Below are 20,181 nucleotides of genomic sequence, written 5' to 3' on the forward strand. Positions count from 1 at the left end.
TGAGCCCAGTGCAGTCACTGCAGTGCGGGAGAAGATCAAATCGGGAATGTCAACAACAACGCGTCAGCTCAAACAAGAGAAAGATGCGCTGACGGGATGAGTGGGATGAGATTGGCAGATTGGCATGGGCATGAACAGGAGCGAGCGACGGGATTTGCGTTACAGCTTCAGCCGATCGAAGAAAACCATCAAGAGCCGCGTCCAGTTAATAGTTTAGTGGGTAAGTATCTAGTAATATCCAGTAGTCTACACCGTCCACATAGAGGCTGCAATGACGCTGAGAAGACGCAAAGCCACGTGCTAAATCGAGGTTCCCCTATTTAATTATGCCATGATCTGCCTAGGTCGATATGTCGCTCTCTCTTGGGCATACGCAGACTGCGATTTGATGAGCATCACCAATTATTTAGATGGACACGGCACAGTGCCGCCACATTCGTATAGTCGTTCGCACGGAATCGCTTATCTCTTCAGCCTACACATGACATTAACTAACACTACATATTTAATATTACAACTTGCATTCAATCAAACCAGCCCGACATGGCGTTTTGTTTTCCCGTCATCCTCGCATGGATAAAAAGTGCTTGACTCTGATTGGGGGAGATTCATCATCAATCTCTCCCTGATCATCAACATCATCCGTATTACGCTTGCCTTGCGCACCATTTGCTTCTACAAGTATTGTATTTGCAACAGGTATTCCGTACCAAGAATCAAAAACAGGTAATAGGCACACAATCATCAATCATGCTCAAAGGAATCATCAGGCAGTCTATGTACTAGTGGCTATGCCGGGAAGATTCTTGGAAGACATCAACATCGAACGCGGACTTTGACCCGTGAAGACTCTGATTGGCTCGCTTAACCCCAAAGGATCTCATCCAATACTTCAGCATCTTGTTCTTTCACTGCGCTACTCCGTATTCTCTCCGTCTATAATTAGTGAATCTTTGCCATCTTCACCTTCATTGGGCACCGCTTCCATGCCCAGATGCTCGTATGCGCATGGCGATATTGGCATTATTGTTTTGTTTGGAATATGATGGTAATACAGTGTCCGAGTGAGACAGAGCTTTGTTTCCGCCCTCTCTGAGACTGCACTGTCCAAGTATCTACTCCGTTGGAAAGAAGGTTCACGGCGTATTCAAATACGGCCCCCCTCAACCAATCAGTAACTGTAGCTCTTGCTATGTGTATGTGTCGAGATTGAGGGAGAGCTCTTCTCAACTTTTCGTGATGGGCGGAGGCATATCATTCATTGGCTTCCTCTAGACTCGTATGATATGGCATTTTCTATCAAATCGCATAGAAGGACGAACAATTGCCCATACATGTCGGTGTTGCTTGTAACAACGTCGTTGGTGTAGCGATGGCCAATCGTTCTGTGCCTTGCAGATGCATGACTAATCATCATCCACATGTAAATCTTGGCAATGACTCAATTTCGAATGTGTCCAACAATCGCAGATGTGCCGACCAAAAAAGTGTAAAGCTTCTTCTATACCAGCGTGAGGTGTCGATATCTGCTCGAAGAAAATCAATTACATATTTACATATTGCACGCTTTCATCCCGGAAATCCAGAGCAGATCAGCTGTCCTATTAAGCGGACGATATTGCGATATTCAACCCCACTGGACCCCTCCTCCACTCTAAGAATCGAATCTCTGCATAGCAGAAGACAGCTCAAACACCGCAAAAATGGACCTTCGGACGCCCACAACGGAGAAGACCTCCTTTCCAGCCTTCGATATTGTCTCTACCTACAGGACTATTCTCGCCTCCGACCCCGATCTCACCATGCCTGTTGCCGCTATCGAAGCTCTCGTGGAAGCCATCGCCAACAGCACCGTAAACACCGTCGCAGAAACTCTCGACCTACTCACATACCACACCGAGATTCTCAAATCCTCCATACCGAATCCCATCTCACTCTCCGCCGGTACCGATCTCTTCCAGCGATATCTTGTCACAACCCTAAACCGACCGGCAAGTCTGAATCTGGGACCCGAGGATGATTTCCGCGCCATTCGCAACCACTTGCTATCGAACGGACGACTTTTCGTGGAGAGGGCAAAGGCTAGCAGGGAGAAGATTGCGAGCTTCGGAAAACACTTCATTCGAGATGGTGCGACGGTGCTGACGAACGGTGGATCTAGAGTGGTGGGCGCACTTTTGCGAAGGGCTGCCGACTCGAGCACGATGAGGTTCAAGGTTATCTATGTGACTTCACCAGAGGACTGCTCGGATGCACAGGGAGGCAACAAAATCGTAGCTGATCTGAGGGCACACAATGTCCCTGTCGCTACCATTCCAGATTCTGCGGTGGCTTACTCTTTGGGCAAGGTTGATATGGTTATTGTGGGCGCTGAAGGTGTAGTGGAGAACGGCGGTATCATCTCGCGGTTGGGTACCTACCAGATGGGTCTTCTTGCAAAGAGCAAAGGAAAGCCATTCTACGTCGTTGCCGAGAGCCACAAGTTCGTTAGGCTGTATCCGCTGAGCCAGTTTGATCTCCCTATCGACCAAAAGGTTCTGGATTTCAAGGTGGCAGAAGACGTGAAGAAGCCCAACGCTGAAAAGCTTACTGAGGACGAAGGCGTTGCAGATCTGAATACATTCACGACTACCCATCTGCGTGCGGCAGATGCTGTAGATTTCACGGTTAGTGCATTGCGTCTCCCATCTCCGCCATTGTTTCACTGCTGACATCAAATAGCCTCCTGATTTAATCTCTGGTATCATCACTGAATCTGGTGTTTTGACACCGTCTGCCGTCTCTGAAGAGCTCATCAAGATCTGGTTCTAGACGCCTTTACCGTTAGCTCACGAATGATGACATGCTTCTGGCTTCGCGGCGCCGCCTCTTTCACTACATATGATCAAGACCCCGGATACATCTTGACAATCTGGAAAGGTCTCCCTTCAGTAGCAGTCTCGCCTAAACTCTAGCCGCCAGTCGCAAGCATATTGCAGCGACAAGTTGGCCATGTCTCACGACTCACGCAAGGAATGATGATGATGAGTGTGTAAGAGGACCCGGAGGCACCTTCTTCATTTATATATTCATATCGAGTCAAGATATGGGCCACTGCGCCTAAAGACACGATCAGGGACTGAGCAGACGCAATGGCCGGGTAGTGTCTACTGCACACAAGCGTAGCCGATAGGCATGACCTGTGGCGAGCTCTATCTAATTGGCTGTGAAGCACCTTGAGTGAAGCTACTGAATGGAGATATTGATGCATTATATATGGAGAAGTAAAGCTTATACCCACAAATGGACGGTTCGAACATGATCCTCCAGTTTCAGTCTCTTTCTATTCTTGCAACCTAGAATTCCGTGAAGTTCTATGATATTATCATCGCTACCAGTGCGGAAATTCTTTACTCGTATGGAGATTGTCGTTTTCTCTGAAAGGCTCTCCATGAACTCTGCGCCGAAGATTACTTCTTACTATGATATCGTGTATCCAACAAGATAAACGACTATATTACCTCTTGCTAGAGCTCGAGATTTAGCTTGAAGTATTTACTATTACCTCAAATAACAAGTATTCCTCGTATTCTTTAGAAACATCACTCTACGGCTACCTCCATCCAACATTGTTGGCCGTTGAACCCACGACCACGCTAACGCCAATGGAAGCTAGCGACCTTGATACCCTGGTCCAAAATTTCGAGGTCCCGCCGAAAACCTTCAGCGCGACGCAAGCATTGCAAAACCTACAACTGAGAGATGAGGTGAAAATGGGAAAACGACTGGCCCCCGAGGCCGACTCCAAACCGTCCTACGAAGCGCATCACCAAAAAAGACAGCGCGTCGAAAATTCCGCAGAGAGGAACTCACCACGGCCCGCACCTCAGGTCGAAGAAATCACCTCCGCATACCAGTTGCAGAAGGCGCTGGCGAGCAACCCTTCTGGATACCGCAATGGTAAGATAGCGCGGTTTACAATTTCACAACACTGCTAACATAATTAGGCTTGCAAACCCTGAAGAAGTTCTTGGACTCCATTCTTTACACAAACGACGAAGAGAGCTTGCCGCGCAAACGAGCCATTCTCCGCGAATACCTTGACACCCAGAAAAAAGAGGGACGTGAGGACAAGGATACTACTTTTCTACCTTTCATATTCCAGGCCTGGGATTATGCTGTCGAGACAGATCTGGAGAGCTTGCAGACGCAAGTGCCTGCTGTTCTGGCGCTGCTGCTGAAAGTTTTCTCCAGCCACGAGGACTTGCAGAGCTATGGCACACTTCTCTGCAAAGTGACCTTGAGATCGACTCTGATCAAGCGTCTTAATCGAAGCCTTTCGGCTCCACAATCGAAGGAAGCTATCATCTCGCCGGTACTTCGACTGCTCACCGAGCTCACCAAGTTCAATGAAGGTGCATACGCCAGGGCGGTATATGCGAAGAGAGATTTCACTCTGGAGTACAAGACGCTGGGCAGGAACATTGGACTTTGGAAAGACATGAAAGAAGACAACGAACCCGCTATTAGGAAGCCGTCAATCCGCGTGAACGCGGTTCGTTATCTTCTCGCGCATCTCAAATACCAAGATGAGATTGCTAAGACGGAGATTCTGTCCAACTCGATAATCATACGGCCACTGTTTGATTATCTCCAGTTCGACCACCCCTCGTTGATATTCGAGATTCTGGATGTCATGAAGACCCATGTCTTCCAGGACAAGACGATCCCACGCCATACTAAGAACCGCATTCTCACCGGCAAAGTCTTGTCGCATATTGCCAACCTCTATAGATACAAACATGCGGAAGGTTCTCTACCAGAAGGCCATAAAGCGCCGGATGAGCTCGGTCATGACTTCTTGTGCTTGGTATGCACTTCACCCGCGTTCGGCGTAATGTTGCCTTCGCCCGGCTTTTATCCTCCCGCCAACCAGGACGAAGATGGTGATCAGGTTATGGACGATGCCATTGACCTACCGGGAGAGCTGGGACTCGACCAATACGATGCTACCCACGGCAAAGCTCAAGTCCGCAACGTTGTCCTCGCAGATTTCATCCGGACATTGAAGCCTCATTCCAACAAGTTGCAACAGGATCTTATGCTTGCAATCTTCAATGCCTGCCCAGAACTAGTAGCCAACTATTTCACGCATAAAGAAGCTTTCCCATATGATCCGAAGCTCACGTCTACCTGGATTGGATTTTCGTCTTTCCTTTATCAGACAATCGAGCTGCCCGTGCCGTCATATCTTGGAGGTAAACGCGGCTATCGTGAATATGCCCCAGCCATCTCGACGGTCATCCAGAGTATTCTGCCTCAACCTCTAACACAGCAAGTGTTGACGACCTGCTTGAACATGAAGTCCGATTTGGTCAATTTCTTCGCCGTCCGTGTGATGACTGTTGCGTTCTACAAGCTCAGAGCGGTCCTCCGGGAGTTCAGTCAGGCGTCGCAAATGAAGACCTCCAAAACCTGGGTGCAGTCTCAAAGCCGTTTGGTGACCGAGTTCAGCCAGCGATGCCCCTTGATGCGGACAGTCATTCTGGCTTTCAAACGGCCGAATTTCCAGAAGGGAATGATGCGTGAGGCCATCACGCGATTACTAAGACTATACTATGAAGTCACACCCCAAGTTGCGCTGCAGGAGAAGTTCGACATCTCAGTCTCACTTTGTAATGCGCTTCTTCAGGCCGAGCAGCCTTCGGAGACACCAGAGGATAAAGCTTTTCGTGTGATGGAACTTGAGCATTGGATACAGATGGCAAGACAGTCTTCCACAATCCGATGGTGGTCAAAAGACAGTAAGTAGTTTCCCGTAACATGATGTTTTCTCGACGCTAACCGTAGCAGAATCACTACAACACTCGCCCTTTATAACTTTGTTGAATCTAGTCGCCAAGTCGTCGGAGAACGAGTTGTACACGGGAATCAAGAGCTTGTTGGTTGCGATCTTGCAGGATCACGAGATGCTTCAGATGAATACTCATCCGGACGCCCTCGACGCCCTCATTGCTAGTCTGGGCGCAACATACGGCTCTTCGGGGTCATCGGCTCAGATCTTGGATTTCCTTGACAATTCCTTTGCAATGTTCGTCAAGAAGCCTATCAAGTATTTTGATGACCTCGATGCAATGAAGGCTCGCCTTACGGATCCTCCCTTGCCAGCCGGACATTTCAGTCCTCTACTCATGACCTTGGTGGAACAATGGCCCTTCAAGGGTGGCAAGCCGGAGAAGGGCAATCCAGCCGAACCGCTAGCACAATGGCTTTCCAAGCTGTTGTATCTACTGAAGCTAATTGGCGAAGATGAGGCTCTGTTAGTCGCGGTCCGTGATGCCCTAGTTGCATCGGCGGACAAGGCCTATCAAGAAGTCCTCAAGGATTCATTCCAGTGGAAGCTAGGCAAGGAGCAGGCAAAACAGGCATTGAAGCTTGCCACGGGTGTCGATTTCAGTGGCTCTGAGCGCTCAAGCACGTCTCCAATTCCTATCGAGAAGAAAAAGGCGAAGCCAGAGCCATTACAAGAAATCAACCTTGAGCTACCACCTGAGGAAGACGAGAAGCATGCTGGTCTCAATCGCTGGAGAAAGAAAGACATTGACGAGGCTGTTGAAGATGGCGACATTGGCGAGCTATTGTTGTGCCTCTGCTCCAAGCATACTGAAATCCGCATTCAAGCTGTGAGCAGCATTCGCCAATTAATCGCCCATATCACTGTAAGTTCACTTAAACAGAAGTATCAAAGGCAAGGCTAACGTTTCTTTGTAGGCTAGCAATGATGCCGACTTTCTGCAGCTCAGGATTCTCCTTGGTGCTGCAGTCGAAACGGCTCAATCAGTCATTTCATCTGAGCCGTTCCCTTACATCGGAGGCGTTTTCGCTGCACGAGCTGTTCGCGTCATAGCTGACCCAACTCATTTTATGTTTGGAAAGATCAACAACTTCCTACTGAAGGGACCGAATTGGACAGTGGCCAACCTGCCGCGCTACTTTGGAAGAGTCACCATCAACAGCGAACCGGACGTCGATGGCTCGTATCATACCGAAGTCGATTGGTACCTGGACTACCTGATCGACGCTCTCCGAACTGAACAGGACATGGAAATCCTCAGGACGAAGAACGTATTCGAAAGACTTCTCTCATACTACCTATCGGCGTCTTGCGCCGTGTCAGCTAAGGAGAAGATTGTGCGACTATTGCTACGAGCAGTCTCTGTCGGTGGGAGTACCACTCTCATTAAGCGCTGTGGTGTAGTGAGCTGGATTCAGATGCGGCTGCAGAACAATGATCACCGACAAAGATCATTGAAGATTTTGGCAACTCGTATTTGGGAGAATTGCGACCAAGAACAGGTGGAGCAATGGAGTAGCAAGACGTTGCAGCCCGCGTTGGCATTGATGGTTAAGGCGAATTAGTACCGCCGAAGTAGATATTCGATAGTTCGGAGGAATTGGGCAGCATGTGTCTCACGGACAATTGGCCGCATTGAACATCGTATATAATAAGAATTTTGCTCATTTGAACGTTCTGGTTATTCTACCGTCTTCGATATCCCATGATAAAGGTGCACATGATATTAATTAATGCGCAGTACTGCCTGGCAGGCATCGATGCATGCTGGAGTGACGTCCACCGGTCAAACCCTTTTTCCGCTGTCGCCGTTGGCTCGTGCTGGTCCACTACTGGACGTGCATAACGAAGCCGACCGACAAGCTGGAGAACCAAACACACACCCCCCGCGCAACCTCACTTACTCAGTAGAATCATATTGCCCTAACACACAGAGCTATCGAACATCCTACTACCAATCGAACGAATTCTTACAGCTCATCCAAACATCACAATATCCTCATCGCATGCGTAACTCGCTTCGCATCTGCCCGCCTTTTGCACGCCGCCCGCAGGGGTGCTCCAAGTACGTCTTCACTCCATGGACTCACCTTACTTGTTATACGTCAACACGATTTACGTCGTCCAAGCAATTGCTGTTTACATACTAAGACTATTCAGATATACAAGACATACACATATACTCCATCTCTGCTCTCGCTCATCGCACACTGATCGCATCACCATTGATATTCGAACAAGGACAACAACGTAGGAATTGCTCAGTGGCCTGCATTTCGAATCATTACATCTGAGCCGGCCATCGGGCATCTGCCGCCGCTGCCCTTTGTGGGCTAATAACACCCACCAAACATCGCCACTCCGACACCCAAACAACCCACGATCGAAACCCCCTCCCCCGCCTCACCGCCTTCTATCACTACCCAAAGGCCACAAGAATGGCCGGGCCAACCTACACAGTAGAGCAACTAGAATATCTACGGGATTCTCCGCTCGTTCAGAAGCCCGATGGACTTCCTTCGATCGAGCAATGGATGGAATTGCCAGCCGATCAGAACAATAACAACACCAACACGAACCGCCGTCCGCGCTCAGGCAATCATGGCGATTCCAACGCGGCGGGCGAGCACCGTGCAGAGCGACCGCCACTGGTGAACACGGGATCGATGGGACACTTTGGCCGCCGCGCTAGCATGCGTGAGTCTTCACGGCAAACAGCCCTCATATCCTCTATTAATTCTCTCCTTCTAGAACCCGACGACACAGTCCTCGGACCTCCCAAACTCTCCTTCACGTCTGCGCGCCGCGATGCAAAGACCACCGATAGCCAAGAGAAGCGCGGCATAATCTCAATTGACGGTGACCATCTCGGCGATCGCTTCCCGAGCAGCAACCGGCAGCGAGGAGAACGGTGGGGAAGGGATCGTGAAGGTGATAATCCTCGCGACAAAGCCACCTTTGCGAACGGACGACGTACAAGGGAGGAAGGTGAAGGTTGGACCAACGTCAAGGGTCGGAAGAGCCTGGGCCAGGAAGACTTCGATCGTGGGTTCGGACGCAACGGTGATCGTGAGAAGAGTCACAAAGAGGGTGATGCTGATGGTGGCGAAACTACTACCCGACGTGCTGGCACCGGCCGCGACAAGTTCGAACGCTGGGGTCGACGAGATGACAATCCAACAAAAGATTCCGAAGGCACCAAGTTAGGAATGACAACTGGCGGCTGGCGAGACCGTGAGCGCGAGCGTGAGAAGGATCGAGACTGGCATAGAGGTGCTACTACGAAGGCGGAAGAGGATCCGGAATGGATGGATACTCCGCGATTGCCAAAGGAGAAGAAACAGGCGCATACGCAAGAAGAGTTCCAGCGCTGGAAAGAACTCATGAAGGCCAAAGATGCACCGCCAGCGGAGAAGGAGGAGACGAAAGCAGACACTCCAGCACCCCTTGAGGCTGCCCCGGTTGCCAACCCACCAAAGACCGTGGCCTCACCAGGAGTGTCTGAAATGCAGGCTGGAAACCTGTTCGGTAATTGGGGCAAGGGTCAATTGTCTGAGCCGGCCGCCCCAGCTGCAGAAACAGCTCCCGCAAAGGCAAAGCCGACCAAGAAGTCTCGTTTCATGAACATGTTTGACAAACCCGAAGAGCCAGCCCTGCTTGCAGCTCCTGTGCAACCCTCGGCTAGTGCCAGCGCGTCACCAGCTCCCCAGCTTGGTGCCGACGAAGACAAGCAAGGCTTTCAGCGCATCCTGCAAATGCTTGGTGGAGTCAACATTGCCGCGCCACAAGGCGCCCCTCCAGGTATTGGAATGCCAAACAACGCGGCAGGACAAGGCGGCGTCCCCCTGGATTTCAATCCAGCTTCGCCTCCAGATGATCGTATGTTGAACATGCAGCAGCAACGGCAGGAGCAGCAACGGCAGGACGAGCAACGTTCGATGGAGCAGAAAGCCCTTCTGAAGAACATCCTAGCTCCCAGGCCTTCTGTCCCGGAAAGCCGGCCGTCACAGGGTAACTTCTCCTCCATGTCTCCCGATAACAGTTTACTCGAGCGATACGGCATTCCCCGGCCTGAATCAAACCGTCCAATTGATGATTTCCCCATCCAACAGCCTCCATCTAGGAACAGCAGCGCCCAGGATGCTCACTTACATGCTCTGCTCAACTCCCGTGCCCGGGAGGAAACCAACCGCGACCCACAAGTGAAGCAGCGTGAGCGCGACTTCCTTCTCACGCTTATGCAGCAACCTTCTCGCGCCACACCTCCACAGATGCATCACCAAGGCCTCCCTCGTCCACCCTCGGAGAACCATAACATGCAGTTCTTCGATCAAGGGCCTCAGCGACCCCAGAATCAAGGGAAAGGTCGAGGCGGACCACCACCCGGTTTCATGGAGGATCCCCGATTCATGGCCGAACAACGCCTTCGTGAACATGCACAGCAGCAGCAGCAGCAGCAACAGCAACAGCAACAGCAACAAGAAGCCATGCGTGCTAAGGAGCGCGGAATGCCTATGGGCTTCAACCCTATGAACGAAGACCCAATGTTGCAACGCCGGAACACTGCCGGTGAGATACCTCGACAGATGACCAATATGGGTATACCCTCTCAGCCCATCCCTGACATGCAGTTCATGGGCGGCAGGCAGCCAGGAATGCCCCCGACGCCTAATGAGCGTCAAAACATTGCTCCGCCCCCAGGCTTCGGAGGACCTGGCGGCATGAGACAGCCACCACCTGGCCTTGTTGGCCCAGGTGGCCCCCCACAGATGCCTCCCTTCTCTGGCGGAAACACACCTCTTCACCCGCCTGGATTTGGCCCGCCATCTGCCGGCATGAGAGGCCCCGGAGGCCCAGGAGGCATGTTTCCCGGCGGCCCTGGGCCCAACCAGATGCCCCCAGTCCCTCCTCAGGGATACTTCCCGCCCCAGGGCTTTGGTGGTCCCCCCGACCCCCGTATGATGATGGGCCGTCCCGACTTCGAGCAGTTCGGCGGACCCGGCCCACGCCAGGGCGGTCGCCCTCCAAACATGTACTAAAAAACACACCTAGAGCATACGAAACATTCGCAAAAACCAATGGTATCACCCTTTTCCACTTAATCATCAAAGAAAAAAAAGGAAAGGGGGGAGGGATGGATGGGGTGCCACGCTACACTTTTTTTCCGCTGTCTTTCTCCGTTCAACGTCCAAAACCAACACATATTACTCGGGGCTATGCTAGCGTGGAGTCTTGGGGAAAACATATTCTTGGTGTATTAACTCATATTCTCTCCTTCTCTCTCTCTCTCTCTCGCTCGTCTCTCTCTTCGTCTTTCGGTCCGCTCAGACAAGACGGTCGATTATGGATTACTACTACAACTACTACTCTACTACTCTACTACACTTACCACTTACTGCTACTACTACTATACCATTCAACGGCTGTTTCGGTTCAAAAGGGGAGGACGGCGGGGCAATCCCTTTTCGTGCATGCATACGGGGGGGGCTATCGGTTGGCGGACTGGCTGGCTGGCTGGCGGGCAGGCGGGACGGCAATAAGGAAATAAAAAACGGCGGCGGTGGTTTTCGAATTGCATTCCCCGGTCATGGTTTCCCTTCTATGCGACGAAAGCAAGCATAAGTTAGGGATGTAGCTCACTCAGCATGCATGCGTGGATCTGTCTGCTCTTTTTTTATGTACATGGATATTGGGGGCGGGGCGGAGGGGGACAATGGTGGGACGGGGGGGGTTATGGTATGAGCAGGGGATAGGCATACAAATAAAATAAGACAATACGCTGCATATATGCGAATGAGATGAGTGAAGTGATAGTGAGGGGCTATGAGGTAGTGATGCAGTGATTCAGTCCTGGTTTCTCCCCTTCGCCCACTATAATACATGATCTTCTTCTTGGCCCAAGGGGGGATGGTATAAGATGTGTGTATCTGTTGGGCTTGAGGTACAATCAAACAGCGGAAAAGAGAAACACAATACGATGGGATCTGTTGAAGAAGAAGAACATGTCAGTTAAGGAAGAGGGAATTTGAAATCGATGGAATAAAATAGCTAGAAAAGGAGAGAGGAAACACCACTGGCATGAGACGGATGAGGAGGTTCAACACAAGAGAATCAAAAGAGGTTGTGAATGTGGCAGTTATTGGATCGGATCATCAAGGTATGAGCGTGAGGTCTTTCAGTGAATTTCAAGAGGAAACGGTACTACTCTACTCGGAGAAAAAAGCAACGAAATAGTTTGCCAAAGAGACGTGATGCATGTCCTTAAATATCGTAACTTTTTATTTTGTGTCCTTGTATAAATAAGATATCAAAAAGGGGACACAAGATGGTAACGCCAGATATGATGCAACCCAACACGCCACTCCAATGCCGTTAAACGACATCATCTCATCTATTCTTGCATCGTCATATCCTCGAAATCGTCCAGCAGCTGATCCATCGGGATCTCCAGCCCCTCATCCTCATCACCAGCATCACTCTCCTCCACATCCATCGCATCGCCACCGTCCTGCAACCTCTGCTGCTCAGCTTTGTACAGTGCAACACCAGCGCGCAAGTCGGAGTCCTCCTCGACGTCGCGCAAGAACATTTCGAAGTCGCGCTCCATGCGCTCCTGGTCCTGCTTGCGGGGCAGCATCTCGGACTCCTCCTTCGCCATGCGCTTGACGCGCCAGTTGCGGCTCTTGCCCTTCTTCTTGCGGGCGTAGTGCTTCTTGACGAGCACGACGTCCGGGAGCTTGGAAGCGTACTTGGACTCCTCGAGTGCGTCGAACAAGGGGTTGTTGAAATTGGTGCCGGTGAACGAGTATCCCATCACGGAATCGCCGACGTTCAGGATTCCGCCGAGATGTGTGCGCGTGTAGAAGGTTTGGTCGTTGGCGCCCATGTCGGCGGCGCGGGCGACGGTCGCTTCGGCGAGGAAGAGGCGCCCCCGCGACGGGCCGAGCGGCTCGATGTCGAGGATGATGAATTCTGTTAGGTCTTGCACGTCGGCGAGGGGCTTGAAGGGGGCGCGCCAGTAGATTTCGGTGGAGACGTCGGCAGTTTGAAGGGTGATGGGGTCGATGAGGTTGATGGAGGTTCCGATACGGTGGCAGAGGGTTAGAGGGCTGATGTTTCCGAGCTTTTTGGCCATGGGGATGGGGAGAGCGACCAAGTCGTCCTTGCAGATGGGGACGAGTTCCACCGAGTAGGAGAATTTGTATGACTTCGTGCTGGTGTGTACGTCCATGGAGATGAGCTCTTGGGATTTCTTGACGTTGACAGGCACGACGGCCTTGAGGAAGTCGACGAATGCGTCGGCCTGATTACGCTGTGCGAAGTAGAAATCGATACCCTCGTGGACTTCCTTGATGTTGATAGTGTCTTTGTGGGCCGAATGCTTGAGGATAAGCTGCTCGAGGAAAAGGAACGTTCTCTTGTGCGGGACATGCTGGCGGACCTGTACACTGGCTCTCCATGTGTTGGGTGTGAAACTCTTTTGGCAATCCGGGCACTGCTGGTAATTTTGGACGAATTCCACCTCGAAAGTCTGTTGGAAAATGGCTCCCTCCTGAGATCCCAGTTCACTCTGCACGGTAATCTTCATCTTTATCCTCCTCGAGTGAGGCTCCGTCCAGATAAAGCTCGCATCGATGATCCGGAGCTTGTTGAGGCCACGAAGTTTGCGGAGGCAGAGGGCGAGGAGTTCGCGGGACTCGAGGGATGCGACGACCCATGTGTTCGGGGGAGATAGCCATCGGTCACAATCTCTGCACATGTGAAGGGTTCCCTCTCTTTGAATGCCGGATGTGACATCGGTCTTGAGTTTTATGCAGTCTATGCAGAAAGCTCCAGAGATTGTTCCATCGACAGGTGCACCACAGTCTGCGCACAAAATGGTGGCGGCGGTCCGAGGGGCAGGAGTGAAGACCTCCATGGTTGATGAGGGAAGGAAAACGGAAATTCAAAAGAAAAGAAGAGAAGGATGTATGGGGTATCTCAAAGTTATCAGAGCGGTTGTATATGAGGAATGAAGCCCCAGATGAGGAGTCAGAGGTCAGTAATTGGTTTGTAAGGCTCTTGGGAGGCAAATTGAGATTTAACCCCACCACCAGAACTTTCTCAAAAGTTGATTATTTATCGATAAGCTAAATTCATTATTCGACCAATCATAGTCAGGCGGAATCCGCGGGCTCAGCCCTACCGAGCGTCGGCATTTTCTCTCGCCGACCATCTCGAAACTTTGCGACCAGCCATCGTAACTTCGTACATTTACTCAGTCTTTCGACTCTACGGCTTCCATTGCTCTTTGACAATGCCATTAATACGGGCGTTACCTGCATCTTTACGATGCCATGGCTGTAGAAGCGCCATTGTTCGCTCTTTCATAAGCCCCACCACGAGCAATGCATCTCCCTCACATGTCTCCCTCGTAGTGGCAAGCCATCGCCTACCTCAATCACGAGCATTCGCTTCAGGCCGAAGACTCAATAACGAGCAAGATGCCTTGACCACATCACAGAAAGAGGATTCTGCGAGCACAACAACGGATACCGTCGTGGAATCAGCATCACCCGCTGCCGCACCATTACCCTGGTACCTTCAGAACCAGTTCCAACCTAAGAAAGGCCGCGATGAAATCGACGACCGACACCGTCAAGCTATTCCTGAGCTACCACACAACCCACCGCCGCTACTACAAGCCATATTAGAATACGTCTCGATCACCGCGGGTCTAGATGACCTCAACCTACTTGACCTCCGACACCTCGACCCTCCTCCCGCCCTCGGCCCGAAACTCATAATGATTGTTGGCACGGCACGTTCAGAGAAGCATCTTCACGTTTCTGCGGACAGATTTTGTCGTTGGCTTAGGCGTGAGCACAACTTGAAGGCAAATGCAGCCGGACTGCTGGGCCGTAATGAGCTAAAGATCAAGCTACGGAGAAAGATGAAGAGGATGAAGATGCTGGCAAATGTTGGAGGAAAGGAGCCGGAAGGGATGATCGATGACGGAATTAGGACTGGTTGGATCTGCTGTACGATTGGGAAAATCGAGGCTCATCCAGAGGACACGGAGATGCCAGGAGACGATGTGGACAACTTTGTGGGGTTCAGAGACGTCAAGCCTGGCGTGAACGTCGTCGTTCAGATGTTTACAGAAGAGAAGCGAGACGAAATAGATTTGGAGACACTATGGGGTGGTGTTCTAAGGACACACGATCGCAAGATCACAGAAGCAGAGGAAAAGCTACTAAAGGAGCAAGAAGAGGAAGGCGAGGGAGAGGAGAGCGACATCCAGTCTGATGTGTCTCCACCGAAACCACATCTTTCCAATTCTGCATCGTCACGACCACCAAGCGACCCATTCCCATCAATTGAACCTTCGACCCGTCAATGGCATCGACCAGCACCAACAAAAGGCGATCCATTTCCAGAAGCTCCGATTCGTAATTCGGGCCAGCAATATCGACGCTTACACACGGTTGGCCTGAGGTCAAACGCACTATCATGATCCCGAAACATTGTACAAATACTGTAATGAATAAAGACAAACTTTCGTAGTCGCCGATGTAAAACAGTTTTGTTCATCATTGGCTTGCAAATATGATGTAACAATATCGATTCTCATTCAAGCGTGCAAATATGCATCAGCGCAGTGAAACCTCATATGGACACCGGTCAAGATTTGCCACTGTCTGACTGTGCTTCCAATATCATCACGAGATTTATCCACCCTCTTTTCCACTCAATGACTCTACTCCTACCACGCCGTAGCCGTCGAAGTGATCCATTGCGTCGCACACTCGCCATGGCACCGTCCACGGCATGTCCTAAACTGCACTGACGTCGGCGTAATCGGACACCCCTCCACTGGCCCCGGCGGTACCGTCCTCGTGCTCAAATAGATACAATCAGGCGGTGGGCAACCCATCAGATCCTCAGGGCAGACCTGCGTCGCTGACACTGTCTCCGTGTAACATGGGGAAGACCGTGGCGGCTGTGACGGAGGCGGTGTGATCGTAGGCTTCGGTGGCTTCCAGGACGTCAGGAGGGATGATGGGGGAGGCAGGGTTGGTGCTGGAGGCGGGCAGGCGACCGAGTCGGTGATTGTCTGCGTGGATGTTGGACAGCCTTTTGGACAGGCAGTTTGGCATGGCAGGCGGGAGGTGATTGTTGGGGTGATGGGGCAATGTTTATTCGGTCCAGGGATGGTGGTGAATCTTGAGGAATTGTGAGAGAGGAACGGTTTAGAGCGAGCGGGGAGAATACTTACGCAAGCTTGAGACAGAGAGGGATAATGCATAGTGAGGTTGGCTGGAATGGCGCGCATTGTTTGTCTTCAGCCCAGGTTGTCGCAGTGTAGCAAGGGCATGGTGTGATGCCAGCAAGATCTTGAGCGACGACCGTCGAGCTACGAGATAACAATCAGCTGGATACTGGCTTGATTGAGAGCACAAACTACCTAAAGGACAGAGCTGTAAGAGCAATGATCTTGAAAAGTCCGACCATGTTGGCTATGTTTTGGAGTAGGGTCTACAGACGTTGCCGTTCTAAGTCATTATATATGAGCATAATCTGATGAAATTCTGCAATGTCAGTTCTAGTGTACGGGAGCCTCTGATTTTCCGGCATGTATGGTGGATGTACCTTGCATGAGCCGTTAATGTACCCCGGATCTTTACTCGCCATTCGGTCGCCTAAGCCGCTCAATGTGGCTGCTTGCCTTTCGTAACAATGCAAGTATTGATTGAAAGCAAAGTTTGACCCCGCAGATACGATGGATAAAGTGACACGAGGTATATCTAATAAACCTATCAGAGTTTGACAGCTTTGGAGGCAAAAGCGAGATATGCGAAATATACGAATCAGAAAAGATGGAACGATGGAGGCATACGTGACTAGTCGTACGAAGACTGCTGTTGGTGTATAAGTCTTCCCCTTTAGGTCATACTTGCCGTGGAGTAACATGGAGTGTATAAGGCCAACGAGCTGAATAGCCGTGTGGCACTTCCACATTCTTGGCTGAATTTCCCCATGTGCATGGCATTTCTTTATTTAGATACTCTGTATGCATTGTACATTGTTCGCTTATAATTGCCTCCACATCGGAGAAAGAAGAAGTGTGTCTCCTGATATGTACAAAACCTCGTGCATGTCACCATGTGGAAGGATCACAGAAGACTTTACGAATGTTTTAGATATATTGGATTCAATTTACAAATTCTGCATAATTTCCAAACGCAGGTCCTATATGTTGAATAGTAGGACCACCTTCCCTTGCAATTTAGTTCTGTAGAGCTCGTCTCCTTACTTGCATTTATAGTGGGGTGATGGTAGGCCTTGCCGTGGAGCAAGTCTTGCTTACAACAGTCCAACTTGTTGCACATCCCGTTGGACAGCGTGTAGGACACCCTGCGAATACTGTATCAGTTGCGGTTCTTGTACCTAAATGAAATGTCAGCTTGAACTTGATAGTCTCGACAATGTCTGGGGCCGTGGTACGAACAGCAGGAATCTGTGATACACGGTTGAGTAATTGTTCGTATATTCAGACAAAGCAGACGTGTACAAGTCTCGGCGTTGAAGGAACAGGATGACCATGGCGCAGGTGTATCAACCCGGGTGATGAACGTTGGGCAACGACGCTCGCGCAGAGTAGTCGTGGTAACTGTCATGACGACGGTCACAGGAGTAGAAGCCGGGCATGTCGTCGAGGGGAGGGGTGTGAACGGTGGGATTGGAACGAGGGAGGTTGCTGAGATTATTGTGGGCCGAATATCTTCTGCTGGGAGAGCAGCGACCGAAGCACTGGTACTGGAATGAATCCTTGGAAGAACTGAGGGTCCAGTGCAAGAACTTACCAAATGCTCAGAAGTAGAGTTGCAAAAAACAATTTCATGGTGATTGCAATGGATACTGATCTCAAGGAGTTGTAGTAGTAGTTACAAGTCGATACATTCTAGCTTTATAGACAGCTCCGTTGTCCCCAATATCATGATCCGACCCGTGGCGCTGTAGGAAGAGACAGACGAAGGATCACAAGGTCGAGTGGGAGGGGCTAAGAAGTACAACGTTCGTATCGCACCCTTGTTCTTCAAGTGTTTTATTGATCTGCAAGCCATATGATTGATTTTTCCTTGCTTAAGCTTGGCCGATGTGGATTTCGGACGCATGCAACGTCATGGAAGTATGTACTTGGCGGAGAATTGACGTTGCTATTCTTAAACAGAGTTCGGGTAGTATTTCTTTACAAAGGAAAGTGCTACAGCTCAAGCATTTGCAAATATGACATTCTCATACTCCTAGCCCGAAGGTCCTTTCGACACAGTCCTGGATGTTTCAAGCGTGCAGAAGACAAATGACAGCACATTTGGAGAGAGTGGCCATGCATGTTCTCCATGATTTTCCAACTTTTCTCAATGCTACCTCGTAAAGTATTCATTGCTTCGGTACATGAAGCCATTCGTCGAGTGCGTCCCAGGTTCTTGCATAACCAATCGGCCTGAGATTCCGGATAGGCTTCTTTCTAAAGCTCAAACGCCGCCTATGCTAAGTAAATATGGTACAGAAAACTACAGGTTCATACAATGGCTTGCTTAAGCGGTCTGCTTGGGTTTCTTCGTTCCGTATTTCGATCTTGCTGTGATACGATTTCCAACACCACCCTTTTTTAATTAGTATCTGTTGATGGCCAATAAATCTGGATGGACCTACCAAATCCAGAGCGCCTCGCACCAAGTGATATTTCACACCAGGGCAATCCTGCGCTCGACCTCCACGTACCATAACGACCGAATGCTGCTGCACATTATGACCTAGCTGCACATCAACAGCTGTTTCCAATTATCAAACGGCTATACTCAAACGTACCCTCTCCAGGAATATAAGCTGTAACGATCTTTCCGCTGCTCAATCTCACTCTTGCAATCTTCCTCTCTCCAGAGTTGGGCTTCTTAGGTTTCGTCGTTCCAACCTTCAAACAGACACCCTTCATTTCTGGCCTGTTCGCCAGCGCCGGAGATCGCAGTTTTCGGGCTTTTCGATCATTGCGACCCTTCGTCCTCACTTGTATCAAGGTACATTTGGGTCGTGGGGCAGATGCTGTAAAAGTTCGGATTGGCAGGGCGGATCGTGTGATCGAGGGGGCAATTGACGGTCTCGCGGGTCGGGGAAGATATGCGCAGGGGTTTTGGAGGAGAATTGGCCTGGCTAGGCGGCGGAGAAGTTGGATAGGCATGATGTGTCGTGATGTGCAAATGAGTGCTAACTGGGGAAAAGTTTGGGAGCTGGAGATGCAGATGTCTTGGCAGGCCCGTGCACAATCACTACACATACATTGTATAACTAGTTACAATACTCACCATGACATCTTCCCCTTGTCTGATCTGATTTACTACCACAATCTTGTATATGCACAATGGACAATAGTGAAACTGCTGTAGCGGGTATAAGGGGTATAAAAGACCCGTTACTATGCGTTCTTCCCTAGGCAAAATCAGCGCTAACAATTACAACCTACGTCCATAACAACCAATCCTCTGTCTCTACATTATCGACAGTTGGACGCTGTCGTTCCCCTCTTCTCATGAGTCTTACTCCAGGTCATACGATGGAGGATAATTCATCCGAGGCACTCATTCATTCACTCGTCCGTATTCCTCGAGAGATTCGCGATCTCATTTACCCACTCGTTGTCGCTGAAGACGACCCTATTCCTCTGAAGGAAATCAAAGCCCAGCCTTTCGACAATGAAATTCTCTCGAATCCTGTGTTCCTGTACGAGGCTCTCGAAACGTACTATCGAATCAACACTTTCATATTGGTTATGACACATCTGCCCATTGCTGGCGATAAGCACGACAAGTCCTATGGCCCTCACCAAGATTTTGCCAAAAGGCATATTCGTCATCTCATAGTTCCTGTCAACGAAGCTGAACCATTCCAATGGCCAAACTCCAGTACTGCTAGGGTTGAAGAAGTCTACAGGTCCTGTTTCTCCCGTATCAAATGGTATGCACTTTTCAAGTTCAAGCGACTCAGAAGCCTGACTGTGCAGATGCAAAAGACCAATTATGAATCACTGTGGTGGAAGGATTTCGGCCCTATTCTGTGCGATCTGCAGACCAGGAAGCCAAAATTATCTATTCGCTTCTTGATTTCATTCGATGATTTGTTCCTTAGGCGGTTGGAGATGGCAACCTTCTTGAAAGCCCATATGGATGGCCCTTATAAGCCTATGGGATTTATCGATATCACGTACTATTTTGTGACACGAGATTGGGCTCATGAAGGGAGAGCAGTCTTTGGCCAGGCCAGCGAGGATGATAAAAAGCATGTTGATCGGTATATACCGGACAAGATCA

The 20,181-nt window shown here is 50.3% G+C and overlaps 7 protein-coding genes across 7 annotated transcripts; 4 read left to right on the forward strand and 3 right to left on the reverse strand.

Moving 5' to 3' along the window:
• Positions 1-1,563: 1,563 nt before the first annotated feature.
• On the forward strand, positions 1,564-2,907 carry BU24DRAFT_69441 (translation initiation factor-like protein eIF-2B subunit alpha). The gene is made up of 2 exons (XM_033534547.1): positions 1,564-2,666; positions 2,722-2,907. The coding sequence occupies exons 1-2, from the start codon at positions 1,704-1,706 to the stop codon at positions 2,809-2,811; spliced, it is 1,053 nt and encodes a 350-aa protein (XP_033378362.1). The 5' UTR covers positions 1,564-1,703; the 3' UTR covers positions 2,812-2,907.
• A 781-nt stretch (positions 2,908-3,688) lies between these two features.
• On the forward strand, positions 3,689-7,476 carry BU24DRAFT_400644 (uncharacterized protein). The gene is made up of 4 exons (XM_033525462.1): positions 3,689-3,939; positions 3,987-5,783; positions 5,833-6,698; positions 6,751-7,476. The coding sequence occupies exons 1-4, from the start codon at positions 3,753-3,755 to the stop codon at positions 7,396-7,398; spliced, it is 3,498 nt and encodes a 1,165-aa protein (XP_033378363.1). The 5' UTR covers positions 3,689-3,752; the 3' UTR covers positions 7,399-7,476.
• A 703-nt stretch (positions 7,477-8,179) lies between these two features.
• BU24DRAFT_69460 (uncharacterized protein) lies at positions 8,180-11,024 on the forward strand. Its single transcript, XM_033534548.1, has one exon. The coding sequence runs from the start codon at positions 8,272-8,274 to the stop codon at positions 10,870-10,872; it is 2,601 nt and encodes an 866-aa protein (XP_033378364.1). The 5' UTR covers positions 8,180-8,271; the 3' UTR covers positions 10,873-11,024.
• Positions 11,025-11,978: 954 nt separating this feature from the next.
• Positions 11,979-13,819, reverse strand: BU24DRAFT_428057 (nonsense-mediated mRNA decay protein). The gene has a single exon (XM_033529380.1). It carries the CDS (start codon positions 13,749-13,751, stop codon positions 12,225-12,227), a length of 1,527 nt encoding a protein of 508 aa, XP_033378365.1. The 5' UTR covers positions 13,752-13,819; the 3' UTR covers positions 11,979-12,224.
• Positions 13,820-14,065: 246 nt separating this feature from the next.
• BU24DRAFT_428058 (uncharacterized protein) lies at positions 14,066-15,454 on the forward strand. Its single transcript, XM_033529381.1, has one exon. It carries the CDS (start codon positions 14,130-14,132, stop codon positions 15,327-15,329), a length of 1,200 nt encoding a protein of 399 aa, XP_033378366.1. The 5' UTR covers positions 14,066-14,129; the 3' UTR covers positions 15,330-15,454.
• On the reverse strand, positions 15,454-16,403 carry BU24DRAFT_428059 (uncharacterized protein). The gene is made up of 3 exons (XM_033529382.1): positions 16,281-16,403; positions 16,092-16,229; positions 15,454-16,038 (listed from the first exon to the last, which is right to left on the reverse strand). The coding sequence occupies exons 1-3, from the start codon at positions 16,325-16,327 to the stop codon at positions 15,579-15,581; spliced, it is 645 nt and encodes a 214-aa protein (XP_033378367.1). The 5' UTR covers positions 16,328-16,403; the 3' UTR covers positions 15,454-15,578.
• A 2,011-nt stretch (positions 16,404-18,414) lies between these two features.
• On the reverse strand, positions 18,415-19,055 carry BU24DRAFT_357254 (30S ribosomal protein S12; the record flags this gene model as incomplete). Its single annotated transcript, XM_033523941.1, has 3 exons — positions 18,415-18,483; positions 18,533-18,633; positions 18,689-19,055. 3 exons carry the CDS (start codon positions 19,053-19,055, stop codon positions 18,415-18,417), a joined length of 537 nt encoding a protein of 178 aa, XP_033378368.1.
• Between the last annotated feature and the right edge of the window lie 1,126 nt (positions 19,056-20,181).

The sequence above is a fragment of the Aaosphaeria arxii genome (assembly GCF_010015735.1).
Source record: "Aaosphaeria arxii CBS 175.79 unplaced genomic scaffold BU24scaffold_12, whole genome shotgun sequence".
Taxonomy (NCBI): domain Eukaryota; kingdom Fungi; phylum Ascomycota; class Dothideomycetes; order Pleosporales; genus Aaosphaeria; species Aaosphaeria arxii.